At 42.7% G+C, this 23555-nt stretch overlaps 2 protein-coding genes across 3 annotated transcripts in view; one reads left to right on the top strand and one right to left on the bottom strand.

Annotated features, from left to right (window-relative positions):
- Positions 1–781: 781 nt before the first annotated feature.
- si:dkey-24l11.2 (uncharacterized protein LOC100034462 homolog) lies at positions 782–15395 on the bottom strand. Its single transcript, XM_061916978.1, has 13 exons — positions 15257–15395; positions 13358–13472; positions 11103–11719; positions 10972–11031; positions 8864–8916; positions 8652–8796; positions 8252–8586; positions 6761–6989; positions 6571–6685; positions 1347–1464; positions 1172–1283; positions 994–1106; positions 782–925 (listed from the first exon to the last, which is right to left on the bottom strand). The coding sequence occupies exons 3-13, from the start codon at positions 11706–11708 to the stop codon at positions 859–861; spliced, it is 1953 nt and encodes a 650-aa protein (XP_061772962.1). The 5' UTR covers positions 11709–11719; positions 13358–13472; positions 15257–15395; the 3' UTR covers positions 782–858.
- Positions 15396–16181: 786 nt separating this feature from the next.
- Positions 16182–23555, top strand: part of LOC133563056 (tetraspanin-3-like) — a 15816-nt gene continuing 8442 nt past the window's right edge. The window contains exon 1 of one of the 2 annotated variants that reach the window (XM_061916982.1): positions 16182–16508. In XM_061916982.1, the coding sequence (XP_061772966.1) occupies positions 16446–16508 (63 nt within the window). In that variant the 5' untranslated portion in view covers positions 16182–16445. The remainder of the gene's footprint in view (positions 16509–23555) is intronic. The other variant, XM_061916981.1, reaches the window with a different exon arrangement.

The following is a 23555-nucleotide window of genomic DNA, read 5'->3' as shown; positions in this document are numbered from 1 at the left end:
GATTTGAACCAGTGACCCTCGGGTTGCGCTCGGCCACTCTCCCACTGCGCCACGCCGTCCCTCCCTTTTGGTTCATTATTATTTTTTAAAGAAAGAAACAGCCTGCACGGCAGCTTTGTGTTATTGAAGCATTGCAACATTGTCTTGTTACATTTCACCTGTTTGCTCTTTTATATAACTTTTAATGTTTTTAATTTTTTTCAATAGTATTTTTAAAATGTGCCGTGGGGCCGTTAAAAAATGACCCCCGGGCCGCACTTTGGACACCCCTGGTTTACATTTATAACGTTCTCCGACTTTCTAAGACGTGTTTTATGCCACTTCTTTGTCCGTCTCATTTTGTCCACCAAACTATCAACGTTGTGTGTGAATGCACAAAGGTGAGTTTTGTTGATATTATTGACTTGTGTGGAGTGCTAATCAGACATATTTGGTCACTGCATGACGGCGAGCTAATCGATGCTAAAATGTTATTTAGGCTAGCTGTATGTACATATTGCATCATTATGCCTCATTTGTAGCTATATTCGAGCTCATTTAGTTTACTTTAAGTCCTCGTAATTCAATTCATATCTCATGACACACTATCTGTATGTAATATGACTTTTAATTTTTTGCACCTCCAGACGGATTTGTTTTTGTATTTTTGGTCCAATACGGCTCTTTCAACATTTTGGGTTCCCGACCCGCGTGTTAGAGGATAGCGGTTTCAACATTGCCCAATATGTTGTTCAAATAGAACAGGTAACATGAGTGATAATGATGTGGCTCTTCCTCAGAATGATCATTACAACATGATTTATTGGAGGAAATGGCACATTCTTTGAATGAATCATCTTCAGACGTACTATAATAGTTCTACTTCTTTTCGCTGGCCTTCCTGGAAATGGTCTTGTTAACGTTGGCGTATTTCTGCCGATCATTTCTGGGAAGAAAAGCAAAACAGAAAATCAGCGGAATGCTCATTTTGATACGATGCCTTGTGTAAAACACCTGGACATTTTGACTTTGCTCCTGCATCCCAGTCCGCCTTCCCAGTGGCTGGTGTGAGCTCCTCTGGTCATCATGCAGCCGCAGGTGACGCAGGGCTTTCCGTTGCCGTACGGCTGCAAAACCCAACCACGTGTGAGAATCCGGCCCACGTCTTCCGGCGAGGACGCTGAAAGCTGACCTGTTCTTTGGCACAGAAGCCGCAGATCATCCGGGTGGCCAGCTCCATCGGGTGGTCCTGGTCCTCATCGTGGCACACGTCACAGGGGTAAGCCCGGCCGCAGCACGGAAACCTGGACAGGCAGACGCACTTCATGACGCTGTAACGTTACACAAGTTAAGAGTCACGCTCTTACCTTAGCCAGCGATGGCTCTGCTTGTAATGTTTGCACGCTCCTTTTTCCGGTAGAGGCTTCCCCTTTTGAACCGCAGGATCTCTTACGGTCTTCAAATGAACAGAAGAAGCACTTGGACCTGTATGGAAAAAAAAAAAGTACATGTTTATGTTGAAACATCACAACCCCAATAATAAACATCTCTGACATCTGATGGAGACCCATGTGCCTCTCTGTTCTTTCCATCGAGGACGTGGAAGACATCTACCTATTTGGAGCTCTGATCGCGGGGCACCTGCTGATTGGGCTGGGCATCGCTCTGGTGTATCATCAAATTCTGAAGACTATGGCAGCCACTCAAAGGGCCCAACGGTCGTTCAACGCAATGGAAGGATTGGGTCGGGCTGTGGGAACACAGACTGGAGCGATTTCTGATTTGAATCGCAAAATGGATCTCATCTTGGAGAAGTTTGCTTAGAAGGAATCATTGAATTGAATTTGAAAGATCCAGCATGGACACAGAGCAGGCAAGTCATTGTTTGGACTGCTCGAAGAAAAACAACATCTTAATCTACGATTTGACTCCCTCGAATGGCCTTGATGTAATCAGGAACAGGCTGTTCTGAAGAACTCCCCCGAGGACTCCTCAAAGATGGACGCTTCTCACCTTCCTTTTTTTCAACAATACCTGGTGTCGAACTTTGAGATCGGCCCCAGTCCACAAAAACATTTTAACATTTCACCCAAGGTAATTGGGCATACATGCACGCACATGCCCCTCCCCAAATAAACGCCTTCACCACTGCTTAATTCCTCCGGGGTTGTGGATGGCTGAGTAGCGCTTTATAGCGGCAGCAGACCGCCAAGGCCCCAAACCCCCCGCCCACCACCCCTGTTTCGAGTTGTTGTGATTACATGTACCATGTTTATGTGTGCCATGCTATGTGAGGTGTTTTCCTCAGACTCAATCTGGACCCCTCTTGAGGGTCCAGTCTTAGACTGATATTTGTTTTACTCTTCCCCCTTTCCCAATGTCACCTTTTGTCACCTTTTTTAAGGAGCGCCGTAAGTGGCTGATCCATTGGCAGTCCTGTCTTGTCCCCTTGTAACGTATGTCTGCTCTTAGTGGGACTGTGCCGAAAATATAATTTCAGTTCTTATGTGTCTTGTACATGTTAATAATGGACAACAATAAAGCTGCTGCTGCTGCTGTCAAATTGACAGTGTCAATCCAAGCTAGCATGAGCATATTTCATACAGCTCTCAGTCCTGAGAGGCCTTTTGTGCATGTTAGGGTTGTACGGTATACCAGTAATAGTATCACGGTAATAATTAATCAGAAACGGCACTATATACTAAACTGAAAAGAACCAGTTCTCAATTTTATTGTATTTCTTTGTAACGGGCATGACAGCGGGTGGTCACGTCATGACATTGCTGTTTTATGAGCAGAGGAGCATGTTCGGCAGCGCAGACACACAGAGTACTTACAAGCAGACACAGTTTGTAGACAGTAAAGGGAGAATGGACGCATTTTGGCCTAAAAATATTGATAAAGGTGGAGTTATAACACTGAAACAACCTCGGGAAGACGTGCTTTAAAACATGGCTAGCTAGTTAGCAGCCAACGTCCATCCGCACTCTGCAGTATTTTAGCTACTTCTAAATCACTAATCCTGGTCTCCATGGCGACAAAGTAAGATTCTTACAAGGACAAAGAATAGCAAAAACTTGCTTCACTACACACTTTAAGAGGATATAATATCTCTCTGGCATCCCCGCTAGCATAAGCTAGCGCACCTGAATGTAAACAAACGCCATGGGTGGATCTACACTCCACTGTAATGATACCAAGTACAATAGCGTATCTATTTGATACTACGATTACATCAATGTTTTATCGTCACAAAATCTTTAAAAAATCATATTATGTTTATAATGTCAGTAAATATGTCCCTGGACCATACTTGCCAACCCTCATGATTTTCCCGGGAGACTCTCGAATTTCAGTGCCCCTCCCGAAAATCTCCCAGGGCAACCATCATCCCGAATTTCTCCCAATTTCCACCCGGACAACAATATTGGGGGCGTCCTCTCTCACCTGAAAAGGAGACTATCACATATGTCTCCGTTATCCATAGGTTTATCTATAACCCATAAAGTAGGCAGGCAGGGAGCTATTTCTCAGCGTGTGTTTATTCCAGCCGGCACGTTAACACACTGACACACAACATCCGGATTCCCATCATGCATTGCTTCAAAACTACCGCAACTAGTGATGTCCATAAACATAACAGAGATGAAGCAGAAGGAAAGAAGAAGAGACATGGCGACGACGAGTAAGAAGAAGTACGCTTGAAAGTTCCAAAACAATCGGAAACAATAATTTCAGTTCACCCAGGACAGCTCGAAGGGAAAGGGGTATGCTGCCTGCAAATTTTGTAGATCAGACTTTTCCACTATATATATATATATATATATATATATATATAAAACTAAATATTTCAACTTATATACACCTCCTTCATCTCCCGAATTCGGGGGTCTCAAGGTTGGCAAGTATGTCCTGGAAAAATGAGGACCTTGAATATGACCAATGTATGATCTTGTGACTATAAACCCCGTTTCCATATGAGTTGGGAAATTGTGTTGGATGGAATACAATGATTTGCAAAAACTTTTCAACCCATATTCAGTTGAATGCACTACAAACACAAGATATTTGATGTTCAAACTCATAAACTTTATATTTTTTTTTGCAAATAATAATTAACTTACAATTTCATGGCTGCAACACGTGCCACAGTAGTTGGGAAAGGGCATGTTCACCACTGTGTTACATCACCTTTTCTTTTAACAACACTCAATAACGTTTGGGAACCGAGGAAACTAATTGTTGAAACTTTGAAAGTGGAATTCTTTCCCATTCTTGTTTTATGTAGAGCTTCAGTCGTTCAACAGTCCGGGGTCTCCGCTGTCGTATTTTACGCTTCATAATGCGCCACACATTTTCCATGGGAGACAGGTCTGGACTGCAGGCAGGCCAGGAAAGTACCCACAGTCTTTTACTACGAAGCCACGCTGTTGTAACACATGCTGAATGTGGCTTGGCATTGTCTCTCTGAAATAAGCAGGGGCGTCCACGAAAAAGACGGCGCTTGGATGGCAGCATATGTTGTTCCAAAACCTGTATGTACCTTTCAGCATTAATGATACCTTCACAGATGTGTAAGTTAGCCATGCCTTGGGCACTAATGCACCCCCATACCATCACACATGCTGGCTTTTGAACTTTGCGTGGATAACAGTCTGGGCGGCATGGCATAGTGGGTAGAGCGGCCGTGCCAGAAACCTGAGGGTTGCAAGTTCGCTTCCCACCTATGGACATCAAAAGTCGCTGCCGTTGTGTCCTTGGGCAGGACACTTCACCCTTTGCCCCCGGTGCCGCTCACACTGGTGAATGAATGATGAATGAATGATTGGTGGTGGTCGGAGGGGCCGTAGGCGCAAACTGGCAGCCACGCTTCCGTCAGTCTACCCCAGGGCAGCTGTGGCTACAGATGTAGCTTACCACCACCAGGTGTGAATGAATGATGGGTTCCCACTTCTCTGTGAGCGCCATGAGTATATAACAATAGAAAAGTGCGATATAAATCTAATCCATTATTATTATTATTATTGGATGTTTTGCTTCCCCTTTGGTCCGAATGACACGATGTTGAATATTTCCAAAAACAATTTGAAATGTGGACTCGTCAGACCACAGAACACTTTTCCACTTTGCATCAGTCCATCTTAGATGATTTCGGGCCCAGAGAAGCCGGCGGAGTTTCTGGATGTTGTTGATAAATGGCTTTCGCTTAGCATAGTAGAGCTTTAACTTGCACTTACAGATGTAGCGACACACTGTATTTAGTGACAGTGGTTTTGTTAAGTGTTCCTGAGCCCATGTGGTGATATCCTTTGGAGATTGATGTCGGTTTTTGATACAGTGGATCGAAGGTCACGGTCATTCAATGTTAGTTTCCGGCCATGCCGCTTACGTGGAGTGATTTCTCCAGATTCTCTGAACCTTTTGATGATATTATGGAGCGTAGATGTTGAAATCCCTAAATTTCTTGCAATTGCACTTTGAGAAACGTTGAGTCCCGATCGTTTGATCTGCACATTTTACCGGCGATGCTAAGGCAGACATGGCCGAATAGCGTCAATAGCTATTCGCTCAATAACTTCCAACCATCCGTTTCAATACATGCGTAATCTGTTGAATTGCTTTAGCCGCTAAAATCTGAGTCTGAACCTGAGCTAATGTCGCTATATCTTGCTGTGCTACCAGCCATGTTTGTTTGTATTGGCATCACCGGATGACGTCACAGGAAAATGGACGGTGGCTTCACAGAAAGCGAAAGTCAGGCACTATAAAGCCTTTTATCGGGATATTCCATGATGGGTAAAATTTTGAGAAAAACTTCGAAAAATAAAATAAGCCACTGGGAACTGATTTTTATTGGTTTTAAACCTTCTGAAATTGTGATAATGTTCCCCTTTAAAATGTTTGACTATTTGTTCACGCAGTTGTGGACAAAGGGGTGTACCTCACCCCATCCTTTTTTGTGAAAGACTGAGCATTTTTTGGGAAGCTGTTTTTATACCCAATCATGGCACCCACCTGTTCCCAATAAGCCTGCACACCTGTGGGATGTTCCAAATAAGAGTTTGATGAGCATTCCTCAACTTTATCAGTATTTATTGCCACCTTTTCCAACTTCTTTGTCACGTGTTGCTGGCATCAAATTGTAAAGTTAATGATTATTTGCACACAAAAAAATGTTTATGAGTTTGAACATCAAATACGTTGTCTTTGTAGCATATTCAACTGAATATGGGTTGAAAATGATTTGCAAATTATTGTATTCCGTTTATATTTTCATCCAACACAATTTCCCAACTCATATGGAATCGGGGTTTAGTATTAGGAGTCTTTGTTTGTTTCCTTACTACAAAAAGACAAGTTGTCTACTATGTTCACTATTTTATTTAAGGACTAAATTGCAATAATAAACATATGTTTCATGTAACCTAAGATTTTTTGTTAAAAAAAAGCCAATATTGGCAATTTTTTTGTTTTGTGGTCCCTTTTATTTAGAAAAGTATCGAAACACATTTCGGTACCAGTACCAAAATGATGGTACCGGGACAACACTAGTCAGACTGTGAAAGTGTTGCTAATCTTGTAATGGCTGACCTGTCTTGCTGCTGCGTGCCTGGATGTACTGGAACCTGGCGCTCTCAGCCAAGAGACTTAACTTGCTGTGACACTTCTCACAGTTCACCTCCTTTGTTTGGCCGTAGCAGAGGTTCTGACGGACAAAACAATGCAAATCCATGTCAGAACATGGTTGTGTTGGGAGGGGATCGGGTAGTGATCCAGTCACCTGCAGGGAGCTGTCCTCGGAGCAGCTGAGGCAGCCCACGGCCAGATGGCACTCTTGAAGCACCAGGTCGGCGGGGACGGCGTTTTGGAGGTCCAGGTATCCCAAGACGTCGCTGTAGTGGTGCAGCATGCAGGGTCTGAACGCAGCGCTGATGCTGGCGTTGCACTTCTCACACTGAGCTGTGCAGGTGGTCTTTCCACTCAGACCCAGGTCTGCTGTCACCTTGCACCTGCACACATTAACCTCTAGTTCAGGGGTGTCAAACTCAAGTACAGAGTGGGCCAAAATGTAAAACTGAACAAAGCCGCGGGCCGAGGTTGAACAAATTTACCTTTTAATAGGGACCCAAACAAGTTTTGCATAGAATATTGAACAAGCAAGGCTTATATAACTTTGTAGTGACATGCAAAATTGAGTTTCAAATAATAATAACAATAATAATAAAAAAATATCAATGGCATATCAAATCAAATTTAAATAAAAATGTAATGCCTCTTTTGTATTTGCAGCCTTCTGAGGTAAATATCAACATTAACTTTTTTCCAGAGGCTAATACATTTGAAAATAAAATAACAATGAATAAAACAACCATTCATGCCTTTTTACTGCTCAGTTAATGTCGGGGCTCAGGTGGGCGGGGTTAAGGGGGTTTGTTGGTAGCGGGGAGGGTGGATGTATATTGTAGTGGTCCGGAAGAGTTAGTGCTGCAACGGGTTCTGGGTGTTTGTTCTGTTGTGCTTTTGTTGTGTTTATGTTGTGTTACGGTGCAGATGTTCTCCTGAAATGTGTTGGTCATTCTTGTTTGGTGTGGGTTCACAGTGTGGCGCATATTTGTAACAGTGTTAAAGTTGTTTATATGGCCACCCTCAGTGTGACCTGTATGCTGTTGATCAAATATGCCTTGCATTTACTTACATGTGTGTAGAAGCCACATATATTACGTGACTGGGCCGGCACGCTGTTTGTGAGGAGGAAAAACAGACTTGATGACAGGTTGTAGGGGACGCTAAAGGCAGTAAAGGCACACTCCCAATATTGTTCCCGGGCGGAATTCGGGAGAATGGTTGCACCGGGAGATTTTCAGGAGGGGCACTGAAATTCGAGAGTCTCCTGGAAAATCGGTGAATGCAGCGTTACAGCGGCGGGCCAGGTCCAATGTTAATTTGATATTGCCTCAAGGGCCAAATGAAATTACACGGCGGGCCAATTATGGCCCGCGGGCCAGACTTTGACACCTATGCTCTAGTTCATATGTACAACCCCTTGACCGGTGAAGTGGTCACCTTGTGTACATGGTAAATCAAAAGAGAATACAATACCGTAATCAAAGTTCATGATTACGGTATCTACCTTTTCTTTGCAGTCTGTTCAATTGAATATAAGTTGAAAAGGATTTGCAAATCATTGTATTCCATTTATATTTACATCTAACACAATTTCCCAACTCATATGGAAATGGGATTTATATAAAAGGTGAGGTTGTGCACTCACCTGTTGCACTGCAGACACACAGTGATGTAATGGCCGACCACAGTTGCCGTGTTCTCTCCCAGTCGCAAGCCAAGGAGTCTCACTTCTGTGCCTCTGCGGACGTCACTGATCTTTATATTTTCCACCAAGTGAGCGGCGTCCTCCTCCTCCTGCCGTCCTTCCTTGCAACCTGGTGCTTCCTCCACCGCCTTGTCGCCTTCATCACCGGCTTCCTCTTCCTCATCCGCGGCCTCTGATGAATGACGGTCGTTTGATTTGTCACACGCTGCTGCTTGAAGCTCCTGATACGGTATGAACTGCAGCCCGGCTATTTCTAAATCAATGTCCTTTTTCAACTGTAAAAACAGCAAAGGAGCTATAAGAAGCTGGGGATGTCAGGGGATTGCGGAGCACCCCTCACCTGTCTGGCTCCTTCTGTGAAAAGCCTCTCCAGACTGCGATCAAGCCAGCGGAGAAAAGGCCGGAAGAGCAGCTCGACTTTGCCAAGGAGTTGGTTGGTGGCGTGCTTTGCTTGGAGCCACTCCAGCGACGCTTGCTGCACGTGCCTACCGAGCCACAGCACAACTGTCAGCTCACCCAAGACGCTGAATTCTGAAGAAGTGCTTTCACTACCTTCCCATCACTAAAGGCAGATCTTGATCCAGTGGAACATCCAGAGTGAAAATCTAACAATAATTCAAATGTCACTGGAAAGTCATGACCACAATGTTGTCATACTATAAAAAAAACCAAAAGCAGGGAAGTGGTCACGTTGTGTAAATGGCAATGTGGAGAGGCAGAGCCGACGGTCCGACAGACAGGCAGGGCACGCTGGAGCCCGACCCAAGATGGCGGCGAGGAGGCGGCGACGGCGAGCGAGCGGCGAGGTGGGGCGCACAGGGAGCGAAGCCTCAATCAAGATCAGGTGCGTAGATCACGCATCTGGGGACAATCATACAATCCTCTCGCACTGGTTAAAAGTGCGGCAGCCGTGAACGTCGGGGAGAGTGGTGGAGAAAGGAGGAAGGAACGAGAGGGAGAGACGAGAGAACAAACAACAGCGCATGCAACGAGGAAGAGAGCGAGAGCAAGAGGCAGACAGAAGCGACGTGGACGGCTGAAAAGCTACAAGGAGGAGCGAGTAGTGAGAGCGCGGACGGCTGCAAAGCAACCCGCAAAAGACTTGTCTTATTTGAAAAACTAAAAAAGTCTACACCTGCGAGGAAACGTCTGTGCTTGGTGGTCCATTGAACCCGCAGGACGGCATGAGACCGTAACAGGTAAACAAAAAGAGAACACAATGATTTGCAAATCCTTTTCAACTTATATTCAATTGAATAGACTGCAAAGACAACATACTTAACATTCAAACTGGAAAAATGTGTTATTTTTTGCATTAGCTCATTTAGAATTTGATGCCTGCAACGTCTTTAAAAAAAAACGGCACAAGTGGCAACAAAGACTGAGAGAGTTGAGGAATGCTCATCAAACACTTATTTGGAACATCCCACAGGTGACCAGGCTAATTGGGAACAGGTGGGTGCCATGATTGGGTATAAAAGCAGCTTCCATGAAATGCTCACTCATTCACAAACAAGGAGGGAGCGAGGGTCACCACTTTGTCAACAAATGCCTGAGTAAATTGTTTAAGAACAACATTTCTCAACCAGCTATTGCAAAAAATTTAGGGATTTCACTATCTACGCTCCGTGATATAATCAAAAGGTTAAGAGAATCTAGAGAAATCACTGCATGTAATCACTGCACATTCAATGCCGGTGACCTCCCATCCCTCAGGCGGTACTGCATCAAAAAGCGAGATCAGTGTGTAAAGGATGTCACCACATGGGCTCAGGAACACTTCGGAAAACCACTGTCAGTAACTACAGTTGGTCGCTACATCTGTAAGTGCAAGTTAAAACTAATACTATGCAAAGCTAAGGCCATATATCAACAACACCCAGAAACGCTTCGCCCGGGCTCATTTAAGATGGACTGATGCAAAGAGGAAAAGTGTTTTGTGGTCAGCCGAGTCCACATTTTACTTTTTTGGGGGGAAACTGTGGATGTTGTGTCCTCGGGACCGAAGAGGAAAATAACCATCCGGACTGTTCTAGGCACAAAGTGTAAAAGGCAGCATGTGTGATGGTATGGGGGTGTATTAGTGCCCAAGGCATGGGTAACTTACACATCTGTGAAGGCACCATTAATGCTGAAAGGTGCATACAGCTTTTGGAGCAACATATGTTGCCATCCAAGCAACGTTATCATGGACGCCCCTGCTTATTTCAGCAAGACAATGCCAAGCCACATGTTACACCAGCGTGGCTTCACAGTAAAAGAGTGCAGGTACTAGACTGGCCTGTCTGTAGTCCAGACCTGTATTCCATTGAAAATGTTTGGTGCAATATGAAGCGTAAAATGGGAAAGAATTCCACTTCAAAAATGTGTCTCCTCAGTTCCCAAACCTTTACTGAGTGTTGTTAAAAAGAAAGGCCATGTAACACACTGGTAAAAATGCCTTTTTTGCAATGTGTTGTTGCCATTAAATTCTAAGTTCATGATTATTTGCCAAAAAAAAAAATAAGTTTCTCAGTGTGAACATTAAGTATCTTTTATTTGCAGTCTATTCAATTGAATATAAGTTGAAAAGGATTTGCAAATCATTGTATTCTCTTTTTGTTTACCATTTACACAAGGTGACAACTTCACTGCTTTTGCACTATTGTACTGCTCTTTACCTCCTTAGGGTAGGCGTCCGGAAAGCTTACCATGATGTCAATTTCTTTCAGATCAAAAGGCTGCAGAAAGCATAAACATATTTATAGAGGAGATGTATTCATTTACCGTCATCCAAACTGTAAATATTCACCCAGTCTGGATCCGATGCTTCCACACTTGCCCTGTAATAAGTAACCTTGCCGTCGCTTCGTTCTTGAACGATTAGACGCTCTTTGGGGAAACGTCTCTTCAGCTGCTTGATCTCAGTCTCTCGTAGCTGCACGGCCACATCCTCCGTCAGGTCACACAGCTTGACCTCCTGGAGGATATTTGGATGAGGCGCTGGCGTCCTTTTTTGCGGCAAAGTGGCCTGGGTTGCAGATTGGACGTTGTCACTCGTTGAGAGCAACTGAGGTGGATGCAAGAAGCGACACCTGTCCTCCATTGTGCAGTTCCCTGATAAAAAGTATCGACAGGGGCGGCGTCCGGCACCTGTGGACCCCCTGGGCTTGGTTGTGAGCGGATGCATGTTCTCCACATCCCCGCCAAACCCCACCTGTGGGAGTGGCAGGATCTCCGCCTGATAGGAAGTCCTGATGGTTTCTTCGAGGTCAAATCTGGAAGTCTCTCTGATGTGTAAAAATCTGCACTTCGAACCAAAGTTGCAGCGTTTTCCTTGAGAGAAGAAGCGACACGGCTGCTGGCTTTGAGAGGCCGCCTTTGGATGAAGAGTTTGCTCTCCGCTACCATTCTCCATTGTTAGGACACCTGGATGTAAGAGAAATGCTTTAGCAAGGTCACATGTTGTATACCTTTATGAGTAGTGAGAGGTCTAAGCAAAGTGTAGTCATCAAGTCTTACCAGCTGTGTGTTAATAATTTACCGACACAGCTACAGCCTGGCAGCCAACGCCTATAACGTCTCTCATAGGATAAAGGCCAACTGAAACCCACTACCGACCACGCAGTCGGATAGTTTATATATCAATGATGAAATCTTAACATTGCAACACATGCCAATACGGCCGGTTTAGTTTACCAAATTGCAATTTTAAATTTCGCGCGGAAGTATCATGCTAAAACGTCGAGGTATGATGACGCGTGACGTCACACATTGTAGAGGACATTTTGTTCCAGCACCGTTCACAGCTCTAAGTCGTCTGTTTTCATCGCATAATACCACAGTATTATGGACATCTGCGTTGCTGAATCCTTTGCAATTATGTTCAATGAACAATGGAGACGTCAAAGAAGAAAGCTGTAGGTGGGAAGCGGTGTATTGCGGCCGCCTTTCGCAACACAAACACAGCCGGTATTTCATTGTTTACGTTCCCGAAAGATGACAGTGAAGCTTTACTATGGAGCAGAGCGGTCAAGCGATCACGGTTGGATTGGACCACACACACAAAGTACAGTGTATTATGCAGCGATCATTTCGAAAGATTGTGTTTCGAAGAGGGTCCCTCGAGAAGGGCATAGATGGGCATCGCCACCACTCGTCGACTGGTGCTGAAGAAAAGTGCGGGGCCGACCTTCAGGTTGTACATGTACGACCATATAATCTCACTAAAACAATAGTAACACAATAAGCAGATATGGGATTTTACAGAATTATCTTAGTAAATTTGTCTAATAACATCTGAATCGCTCCCGCTGTATAGTTTTTTTTCTTCTTACTAGTCCTTCACTTTCACTTTCCTCATCCACAGACCTTTCAGTCTCGCTCAAATTAATGGGGAAATCGTCGCTTTCTCGGTCCGAATCGCCGACGCTGCTGGTGGCCATGATTGTAAACAATGTTCAGATGTGAGGAGCTCCACAACCCGTGACGTCACGTGCACATCGCCTGCTACTTCCAGTACAGGCAAGGCTTTTTTATCAGCACCAAAAGTTGCGAACTTTATCGTTGATGTTCTCTACTAAATCCTTTCAGCAAAAATATGGCAATATCGCGAAATGATCAAGTATGACACATAGAATGGACCTGCTATCCCCGTTTGAATAAGAAAATCTCCTTTCAGTAGGCCTTTGACATGACCTAATGTAAAAAACAACAACTAATAAAGCCATATTAAACCACTCAGCTACTAAACTACTGGTACCATGTATTGATTTACGTGGACTCCGACTTTAATAAAGTTGAAAAACTTATTCGGATGTTACCATTCAGTGGTCAATTGTACGGCATATGTACTGTATTTGTATAAATATATACAAAAATAAAATGTAATATTTACTGTACTGTGCAAGCTACTGATACAATTTCAATTAAATCAAAAACGGTATTAGTTAGTTAGTATTCAATAAGTGTTTCACTTCTTGCGTCAAAATATCAATTTAAACAGCAGCTTGTGTCAACATTTGAATCGGTATATTTGTAATAATGACAAAATGTTGTTTTTCTTACCAGAAAGCAGCTGTCAGGTTTACAGGCCACAACAAACAACGTCAGGGTGCGCGAAGTGATGACGTCACCGGGCTTGTCGCTTTTTTCTTGCGAGGAGACGGAAGTTTGTCGCCCCCTAGAGGTGGGAATAATAGACATTTTATAAGTTGACGCAGCATTGGCTGCTGGGAGACGGGAAATTTGGCCGCCATCTTGAAGTGATGATGAGGTTGAAAACAAAGATGTTAAACTGACAGTTGACAGGTAAAAAAAAAGATGCTAAACTGACAGTTGACAGGTAAAAAAAAGATGCTAAACTGACAGTTGACAGGTAGAAAACAAAGATGCTAAACTGACAGTTGACAGGTAGAAAACAAAGATGCTAAACTGACAGTTGACAGGTAGAAAACAAAGATGCCAAAGTGACAGTTGACAGGCAGAAAACAAAGATGCTAAAGTGACGGTTGACAGGTAGAAGACAAAGATGCTAAAGTGACGGTTGACAGGTAGAAAACAAAGATGCTAAACTGACAGTTGACAGGTAGAAAACAAAGATGCTAAACTGACAGTTGACAGGTAGAAAACAAAGATGCTAAACTGACAGTTGACAGGTAGAAAACAAAGATGCTAAACTGACAGTTGACAGGTAGAAAACAAAGATGCTAAACTGACAGTTGACAGGTAGAAAACAAAGATGCTAAACTGACAGTTGACAGGTAGAAAACAAAGATGCCAAAGTGACAGTTGACAGGCAGAAAACAAAGATGCTAAAGTGACAGTTGACAGGTAGAAGACAAAGATGCTAAAGTGACAGTTGACAGGTAGAAAACAAAGATGCTAAACTGACAGTTGACAGGTAGAAAACAAAGATGCTAAACTGACAGTTGACAGGTAGAAAACAAAGATGCTAAAGTGACAGTTGACAGGTAGAAAACAAAGATGCTAAAGTGACAGTTGACAGGTAGAAAACAAAGATGCTAAAGTGACAGTTGACAGGTAGAAAACAAAGATGCTAAAGTGACAGTTGACAGGTAGAAAACAAAGATGCTAAAGTGACAGTTGACAGGTAGAAAACAAAGATGCTAAAGTGACAGTTGAAAGGTAGAAAACAAAGATGCTAAACTGACAGTTGACAGGTAGAAGACAAAGATGCTAAAGTGACAGTTGACAGGTAGAAAACAAAGATGCTAAACTGACAGTTGACAGGTAGAAAACAAAGATGCTAAACTGACAGTTGACAGGTAGAAAACAAAGATGCTAAAGTGACAGTTGACAGGTAGAAAACAAAGATGCTAAAGTGACAGTTGACAGGTAGAAAACAAAGATGCTAAAGTGACAGTTGACAGGTAGAAAACAAAGATGCTAAAGTGACAGTTGAAAGGTAGAAAACAAAGATGCTAAACTGACAGTTGACAGGTAGAAGACAAAGATGCTAAAGTGACAGTTGACAGGTAGAAAACAAAGATGCTAAACTGACAGTTGACAGGTAGAAAAAAAAGATGCTAAACTGACAGTTGACAGGTAGAAAACAAAGATGCTAAAGTGACAGTTGACTTGTAGAAAACAAAGATACTAAAGTGACAGTTGACAGGTAGAAAACAAAGATGCTAAAGTGACAGTTGACAGGTAGAAAACAAAGATGCTAAACTGACAGTTGACAGGTAGAAAACAAAGATGGTGTTCAGCATTTTCCCACTTAAATGAGCGGACTGTTGAAAATAGGAATCGGGGGATTACTTTTCACAAGTAAGATTAAACATTAATGTACTATTGGTTGTATTTTGTGAAAATAATATTAGCACAGAGTTGAGAAGGAGCAAAGGTCTTCAATAGTAATGAAACTGTAGCTGCTAGCAAACAAGAGTATGACCATAGTAGAATTGCTTGTCAATGAAATCCATCCATCCATCCATTTTTTACCGCTTATTCCCTTTGGGGTCGCGGGGGGCGCTGGTGCCTATCTCAGCTACAATTGGGCGGAAGGCGGTGTACACCCTGGACAAGTCTCCACCTCATCGCAGGGCCAACATAGATAGACAACATTCACACTCAATTTCACACACTAGAGCCCATTTAGTGTTGCCAATCAACCTATCCCCAGGTGCATGTCTTTGGAGGTGGGAGGGGCCTATCCCCAGGTGCATGTCTTTGGAGGTGGGAGGGGCCTATCCCCAGGTGCATGTCTTTGGAGTTCGGAGGAAGCCGGAGTACTCGGAGGGAACCCACGCAGTCACGGGGAGAACATGCAAACTCCACACAGGGATTGAACCCAGGACTACTCAGGACCTTCGTATTGTGAGGCAGACGCACAAACCCCTCTTCCACCGTGAAGCCCTAGTTGTTTAGTCATATTTTATATTTCCATATTTAGTTAGTCATGTTTTTTTCCCTTTGTCTCAGTCTGTGCACTTCTACAGGAGCCCAGGCTTAGACCGATTTTTTTTTTCTCACCCACCCCTCCATTATTTAACATCCAACAATAATTCTCCATGTGATGAAAACTGTTGAAACATTTTGGACGCTAAAATATTCAATATTTTAAGTGCTGACAAAATGACATGCATTCAAAATTGGATCTCATTAGAAACTATTTCTCTTACCATGGATTGATTTACGTGGACCCCGACTTAAACAAGTTGAAAAACTTATTGGGGCGTTACCATTTAGTGGTCAATTGTACGGAATATGTACCGAACTGTGCAATCTACTTATAAAAGTTTCAATCAATCAATCAAAAAGAAATATCACCTTCGTACTGAGGATTTAGTGACATCTAGCGGCGCTATGATGTAGTGCAGTTTCACGCCACACAGGATGTAATAATACATCCTGCCGCTGGGTGTCAGCAAAGCCGATTAACGGTCCTTTTGTGTGACCTTAAGGCACCTTTAAACACACAGGATTTATTCATTTGTTTTCCTGCACATAACAAAAGAATAATACTGCAATAATTATGATTGTGCGTTGATATTGTAATTCCCTGTGTTGTTAAAAGAGGTGTTGCTGTTCCACATTCCGACGTAGTGGCGCCAATGCAGTGATCGAGTGGCTGCTTGTGTTTGAGTGCAAACTTACATTTTGGAATCAGGCTTCAAGTACAGCGCTGGCGATGGGACGTTGTGGTGTCACTTCATCCAAGACGGTGCTGGTCTTCCTCAACCTCATATTTTGGGTAAGTTTTAAATGTGTTTTGTTACGAGGCTGCGTTAGCATCCTGCTAGCTAGTGTGTGTTGACTACTTGCATGCTAGCGGCTAACTACTTATGTCTCCTTCACTTTGTTTTACCTACTTATTATGTCTCCCGAACTTTGTTTTAACTACTTATTATGTCTCCCGAACTTTGTTTTAACTACTTATGTCTCCTTAACTTTGTTTTAACTACTTATTATGTCTGCCTAACTTTGTTTTAACTACTTATTATGTCTCCCGAACTTTGTTTTAACTATTTATTATGTCGCCCGAACTTTGTTTTAACTACTTATGTCTCCTTAACTTTGTTTTAACTACTTATGTCTCCTTAACTTTGTCTTAACTACTTATTATGTCTCCCGAACTTTGTTTTAACTACTTATAATGTCTCCCGTTAACCAAGTCAACGTTGTTTTGAGACTAGCTACATTCGATCAAACCTACTGTATAATGTTTTAATTTTAAACTGTCTAGTCACCATAAGAATCATTCAAGTACAAAAATATGACAATGCTAACATATGGCTACGTTTTTGTTTAAGCAGTTGTTTGTTGAATATTTCATAGTCAGCCCCACATCATACATGTAGTACATAATATACATACATGTAGTACATAATATACATACATGTAGTACATAATATACATACATGTAGTACATAATATACATACATGTAGTACATATTATACATACATGCAGTACATATTATACATACATGCAGTACATAATATACATACATGTAGTACATAATATACATACATGTAGTACAAACCCCGTTTCCATATGAGTTGGGAAATTGTGTTGGATGTAAATATAAACAGAATACAATGATTTGCAAATAATTTTCAACCCATATTCAGTTGAATATGCTACAAAGACAACATATTTGATGTTCAAACTGATAAACATTTTTTTTGTGCAAATAATCATTAACTTTAGAATTTGATGCTAGCAACACGTGACAAAGAAGTTGGGAAAGGTGACGATGAATACTGATAAAGTTGAGGAATGCTCATCAAACACTTATTTGGAACATCCCACGAGTGTGCAGGCTAATTGGAGACAGGTGGGTGCCATGATTGGGTATAAAAACAGCTTCCCAAAAAATGCTCAGTCTTTAACAAGAAAGGATGGGGCGAGGTACACCCCTTTGTCTACAACTGCGCGAGCAAATAGTCAAACAGTTTAAGAACAACGTTTCTCAAAGTGCAATTGCAAGAAATTTAGGGGTTTTCAACATTTACGGTCCATAATATCATCAAAAGGTTCAGAGAATCTCGAGAAATCACTCCACCTAAACGGCATGGCTGGAAACCATCATTGAATGACCGTGGCTTTCGATCTCTCAGACGGCACTGTATCAAAAACTGACATCAATCTGTGAAGGATATCACCACATGGGCTCAGGAACACTTCAGAAAACCACTGTCACTAAATACAGTTTGTCCCTACATCTGTAAGTGCAAGTTAAAGCTCTATTATGCAAAGCGAAAGCCGTTTATCAACAACATCCAGAAACGCCACCGGCTTATCTGGGCCCAAGATTATCTAAGATGGACTGATGCAAAGTGGAAAAGTATTCTGTGGTCTGACGAGTCCACATTTTAAATTGTTTTTGGAAATATTTGACATGGTGTCATCCGGACCAAAGGGGAAGCAAACCATCCAGACTGTTGTCGACGCAAAGTTCAAAAGCCAGCATCTGTGATGGTATGGGGGTGCATTAGTGCCCAAGGCATGGGTAACTTACACATCTGTGAAGGCACCATTAATGCTGAAAAGTACATACAGGTTTTGGAACAACATGTGCTGCCATCTAAGCGCCGTCTTTTTCATGGACGCCCCTGCTTATTTCAGCAAGACAGTGCCAAGCCACATTCAGCACGTGTTACAACAGCGTGGCTTCGTAAAAAAAGAGTGCGGGTACTTTCCTGGCATGCCTATCTCCCATGGAAAATGTGTGGCGCATTATGAAGCGTAAAATACGACAGCAGAGACCCCGGACAGTCTTGTGCTCAAAAGCAATATTATTATTTCACAAAAAAGAAAAGAAAATTACATCAATCCATCCATTTTCTACCACTTATTCCCTTTGGGGTGTCAGGGGGCGCTGGTGCCTATCTCAACTACAAATTCAATTGATAAAATAAAATTAAACATATCTCAAAAGGGTACTGGGAATAAGTACAAACTTTTTGAATTCCCCCCCTTTTTTTTTTTTTGCATAGTTACTTTTACTAATACTTACTAAGACTTGCAAGATGGCGGCGCCCGGACGGGCTGCGACACTACGGTGCTCTTGCTAAAGATGGAACATTTGGCGGAAATGCCGGACAGTTCTGCAGACTTCATGGCTGGCTCGCATCGTGGTCACTCCATGATCACGTACGACCGCCAGACACTTCTGGATATGGACATATTGGGCCGTTTTGGACTGATAGACGCGGGCGTGCTAAACATGCTAACTAGCATGGGGATACGTCGGCGGCTACATCCAGCGGCCTGTGAAGCAGGGGAGTCTAGTAGCAGCGGGGGCCGTCTACGGAGCAGACGCCAGCGGTGTGATCGGAAACGCGGATGTCGAGCGGGGCTAAAAACAAAGCAGAAGGCTAATCCCCACAGAACACCACTTCCCTCCACCCTGAAGACGGATTTAAATAAAGGATGCGAGACTACTGGTCTGGGTAAGGAGTCAGTTAAATTAGAACAAGTTTTTTCTGCTTTGAGTGTTTCAGAGTTGGACATGTGTTTTACTGAGGTGGCTAACTATGATGCGTGCAGTTTATCAAAGCAACAAACAAACAATCGGAAAATCCCCGTTACTGAGGAGGCTAACCATGATGCGTGCAGTTTATCAAAGCAACAATCAAACAATCGGAACATTCCCGTCGTATCAATTCCTAGATATGGTCGTAATTATACTGAATGCACTGGGCATAATAAACACAACATTATTAATATTGCTACTACGGATAATTTGATCAAAAATTCCCTAAAACAGCCCACTACCTATAATATAGGTTTTTTAAACATAAGATCATTGTCTCCCAAAACGTTGTTAGTTAATGATATCATCAGAGACAACAATCTTAACGTCATCGGTCTCAGTGAAACCTGGCTTAAACCAAACGACTTTTTTGCGCTAAATGAGGCATGTCCTCCTAACTTTACACATGCGCATATTGCCCGTCCGCTTAAAAGGGGTGGGGGGGTTGCACTAATATACAACGAAAACTTTAACCTTAGTCCTAACATAAATAATAAATATAAATCGTTTGAGGTGCTTACTATGAGGTCTGTCACACCGCTGCCTCTACACCTAGCTGTTATCTACCGCCCCCCAGGGCCCTGTTCGGACTTTATCAATGAATTCTCAGAGTTCGTTGCTGATCTAGTGACACACGCCGATAATATAATCATAATGGGGGACTTTAATATCCATATGAATACCCCATCGGACCCACTGTGCGTAGCGCTCCAGACTATAATTGATAGCTGTGGTCTCACACAAATAATAAATGAACCCACGCATCGCAACGGTAATACGATAGACTTAGTGCTTGTCGGGGGTATCACCGCTTCCAAAGTTACGATACTCCCGTATACTAAAGTATTGTCCGATCATTACCTTATAAAATTCGAGGTTCAGACGCATGTTCGTCAAACTAATAATAATAATAACTGCTATAGCAGCCGCAACATTAATACGGCCACAACGACAACTCTTGCTGACCTACTGCCCTCGGTAATGGCACCATTCCCAAAGTATGTGGGCTCTATTGATAACCTCACTAACAACTTTAACGACGCCCTGCGCGAAACCATTGATAACATAGCACCGCTAAAGTTAAAAAAGGCTCCAAAAAAGCGCACCCCGTGGTTTACAGAAGAAACTAGAGCTCAGAAATTATTATGCAGAAAGCTGGAACGCAAATGGCGCACGACTAAACTTGAGGTGCACCATCAAGCATTTAGTGATGGTTTAATAACTTATAAACGCATGCTTACCTCAGCTAAAGCTAATTATTACTCAAATCTCATCCACCGTAATAAAAACGATCCTAAATTTTTGTTTAGTACGGTAGCATCGCTAACCCAACAAGGGACTCCTTCCAGTAGCTCCACCCACTCAGCTGATAACTTTATGCAATTCTTTAGTAAGAAAATTGAAGTCATTAGAAAGGAGATTAAAGACAATGCGTCCCAGCTACAACGGGGTTCTATTAACACTGACACGATTGTATATACGGCGGATACTGCCCTGCAAAATAGTTTCTCTCGTTTTGAGGAAATAACATTAGAGGAATTGTTACAACGTGTAAATGGAATAAAACAAACAACATGTTTACTTGACCCTCTCCCTGGGAAACTGATCAAGGAGCTCTTTGTATTATTAGGTCCATCAGTGCTAAATATTATAAACTTATCACTTTCCTCGGGCACTGTTCCCCTAGCATTCAAAAAAGCGGTTATTCATCCTCTTCTTAAAAGACCTAACCTCGATCCTGACCTCATGGTAAACTACCGACCGGTGTCTCACCTTCCCTTTATTTCAAAAATCCTCGAAAAAATTGTTGCGGAGCAGTTAAATGAACACTTAGCGTCTAACAATCTATGTGAAACCTTTCAATCCGGTTTCAGGGCAAATCACTCGACGGAGACAGCCCTCGCAAAAATGACTAATGATCTATTGCTAACGATGGATTCTGATGCGTCATCTATGTTGCTGCTCCTCGATCTTAGCACTGCTTTCGATACCGTCGATCATAATATTTTATTAGAACGTATCAAAACACGAATTGGTATGTCAGACTTAGCCCTGTCTTGGTTTAACTCTTATCTTACTGATAGGATGCAGTGTGTCTCCCATAACAATGTGACCTCGGACTACGTTAAGGTAACGTGTGGAGTTCCCCAGGGTTCGGTCCTTGGCCCTGCACTCTTCAGCATCTACATGCTGCCGCTAGGTGACATCATACGCAAATACGGTGTTAGCTTTCACTGTTATGCTGATGACACCCAACTCTACATGCCCCTAAAGCTGACCAACACGCCGGATTGTAGTCAGCTGGAGGCGTGTCTTAATGAAATTAAACAATGAATGTCCGCTAACTTTTTGCAACTCAACGCCAAAAAAACGGAAATGCTGATTATCGGTCCTGCTAGACACCGAACTCTATTTAATAATACAACTCTAACATTTGACAACCAAACAATTAAACAAGGCGACACGGTAAAGAATCTGGGTATTATCTTCGACCCAACTCTCTCCTTTGAGGCACACATTAAAAGCGTTACTAAAACGGCCTTCTTTCATCTCCGTAATATCGCTAAAATTCGCTCCATTCTGTCCACTAAAGACGCTGAGATCATTATCCATGCGTTTGTTACGTCTCGCCTCGACTACTGTAACGTATTATTTTCGGGTCTCCCCATGTCTAGCATTAAAAGATTACAGTTGGTACAAAATGCGGCTGCTAGACTTTTGACAAGAACAAGAAAGTTTGATCACATTACGCCTGTACTGGCTCACCTGCACTGGCTTCCTGTGCACTTAAGATGTGACTTTAAGGTTTTACTACTTACGTATAAAATACTACATGATCTAGCTCCATCCTATCTTGCCGATTGTATTGTACCATATGTCCCGGCAAGAAATCTGCGTTCAAAGGACTCTGGCTTGTTAGTGATTCCCAAAGCCCAAAAAAAGTCTGCGGGCTATAGAGCGTTTTCCGTTCGGGCTCCAGTACTCTGGAATGCCCTCCCGGTAACAGTTCGAGATGCCACCTCAGTAGAAGCATTTAAGTCTCACCTTAAAACTCATTTGTATACTGTAACCTTTAAATAGACTCCCTTTTTAGACCAGTTGATCTGCTGTTTCTTTTCTTTTTCTTCTATGTCCCACTCTCCCTTGTGGAGGGGGTCCGGTCCGATCCGGTGGCCATGTACTGCTTGCCTGTGTATCGGCTGGGGACACCTCTGCGCTGCTGATCCGCCTCGACATCTCTGCGCTGCTGATCCGCCTCCGCTTGGGATGGTTTCCTGCTGGCTCCGCTGTGAACGGGACTCTCGCTGCTGAGTTGGACCCGCTTTGGACTGGACTCTCGCGACTGTGTTGGATCCATTGTGGATTGAACTTTCACAGTATCATGTTAGACCCGCTCGACATCCATTGCTTTTCTCCTCTCTAAGGTTCTCATAATCATTATTGTCACAGACGTCCCACTGGATCATTATTGTCACCGATGTCCCACTGGGTGTGAGTTTTCCTTGCCCTTATGTGGGCCTACCGAGGATGTCGTGGTGGTTTGTGCAGCCCTTTGATACACTAGTGATTTAGGGCTATATAAGTAAACATTGATTGATTGATTGATTGAATATCTAGTTTCCTCTGAACTACATTTTATCATATTCATCCGGATCCACATAACTTAATTTGCTCAGAACTTTGTGCTTACAATTCTCAATATAACTAAGCCATAATAGTCATTCATACTCTTATTCAAAACAAGCCTAGACCTCACTATACTGAACTAAAATATTATATTTTCATTTATAAATGGTAGATTTATATAGGCCAGTAAGGTGAAGTTTTGTACCTGACAAGTTTTGGCTACCTTGCTTCTGCAGCCTTCATCAGAGGTGTTACGTGACGCATCATTACTTTACAAAACTTTACCTTACTAGTCTATATAAATCCACCATTTATAGATGCATATTAGTAGGCTAAAGGAACCTCTTCAACAAAAAATATTAGATTTTCGCATTTTCTTAAAATGCTCCGTGTTTGAACAGTGTTAGAGTTCATCACTCAGGCTGTTCCATATTTCCAGCCCACAGACTGAGACACAAAAACTTTTCCTTGTGCTAAAGCGTGATTCTATTTTGCCCTTCCTCGAAGGTTATACCCCACATCCCTTTGTATGAATAAACTTTAAAATATTTGCAGGCAGTTGATCACTTCTTGCTTTAAACAAGATAAGTCCTGTCAAATATTCTACCAAACCGTACTTAATGTTTAGTCCAGGC

This window comes from Nerophis ophidion, linkage group LG12 (genome assembly GCF_033978795.1).
Source record: "Nerophis ophidion isolate RoL-2023_Sa linkage group LG12, RoL_Noph_v1.0, whole genome shotgun sequence".
In the NCBI taxonomy this organism is placed as follows: domain Eukaryota; kingdom Metazoa; phylum Chordata; class Actinopteri; order Syngnathiformes; family Syngnathidae; genus Nerophis; species Nerophis ophidion.
Note: the sequence above shows the minus strand (reverse complement) of the source record. Positions and strands in the feature narration are given on the sequence as shown.

Excerpts from the sequence above, each read along its gene's own strand:
- si:dkey-24l11.2 (XM_061916978.1), bottom strand. The coding sequence starts at position 11,708 with ATGGAGAATGGTAGCGGAGAGCAAACTCTTCATCCAAAGGCGGCCTCT. Across the intron at positions 8,797-8,863 it reads CTGCCTTTAGTGATGGGAAG|GCACGTGCAGCAAGCGTCGC; the intron begins GTAGTGAAAGCA and ends GTGGCTCGGTAG. Across the intron at positions 8,587-8,651 it reads TCACAGAAGGAGCCAGACAG|TTGAAAAAGGACATTGATTT; the intron begins GTGAGGGGTGCT and ends CTGTTTTTACAG.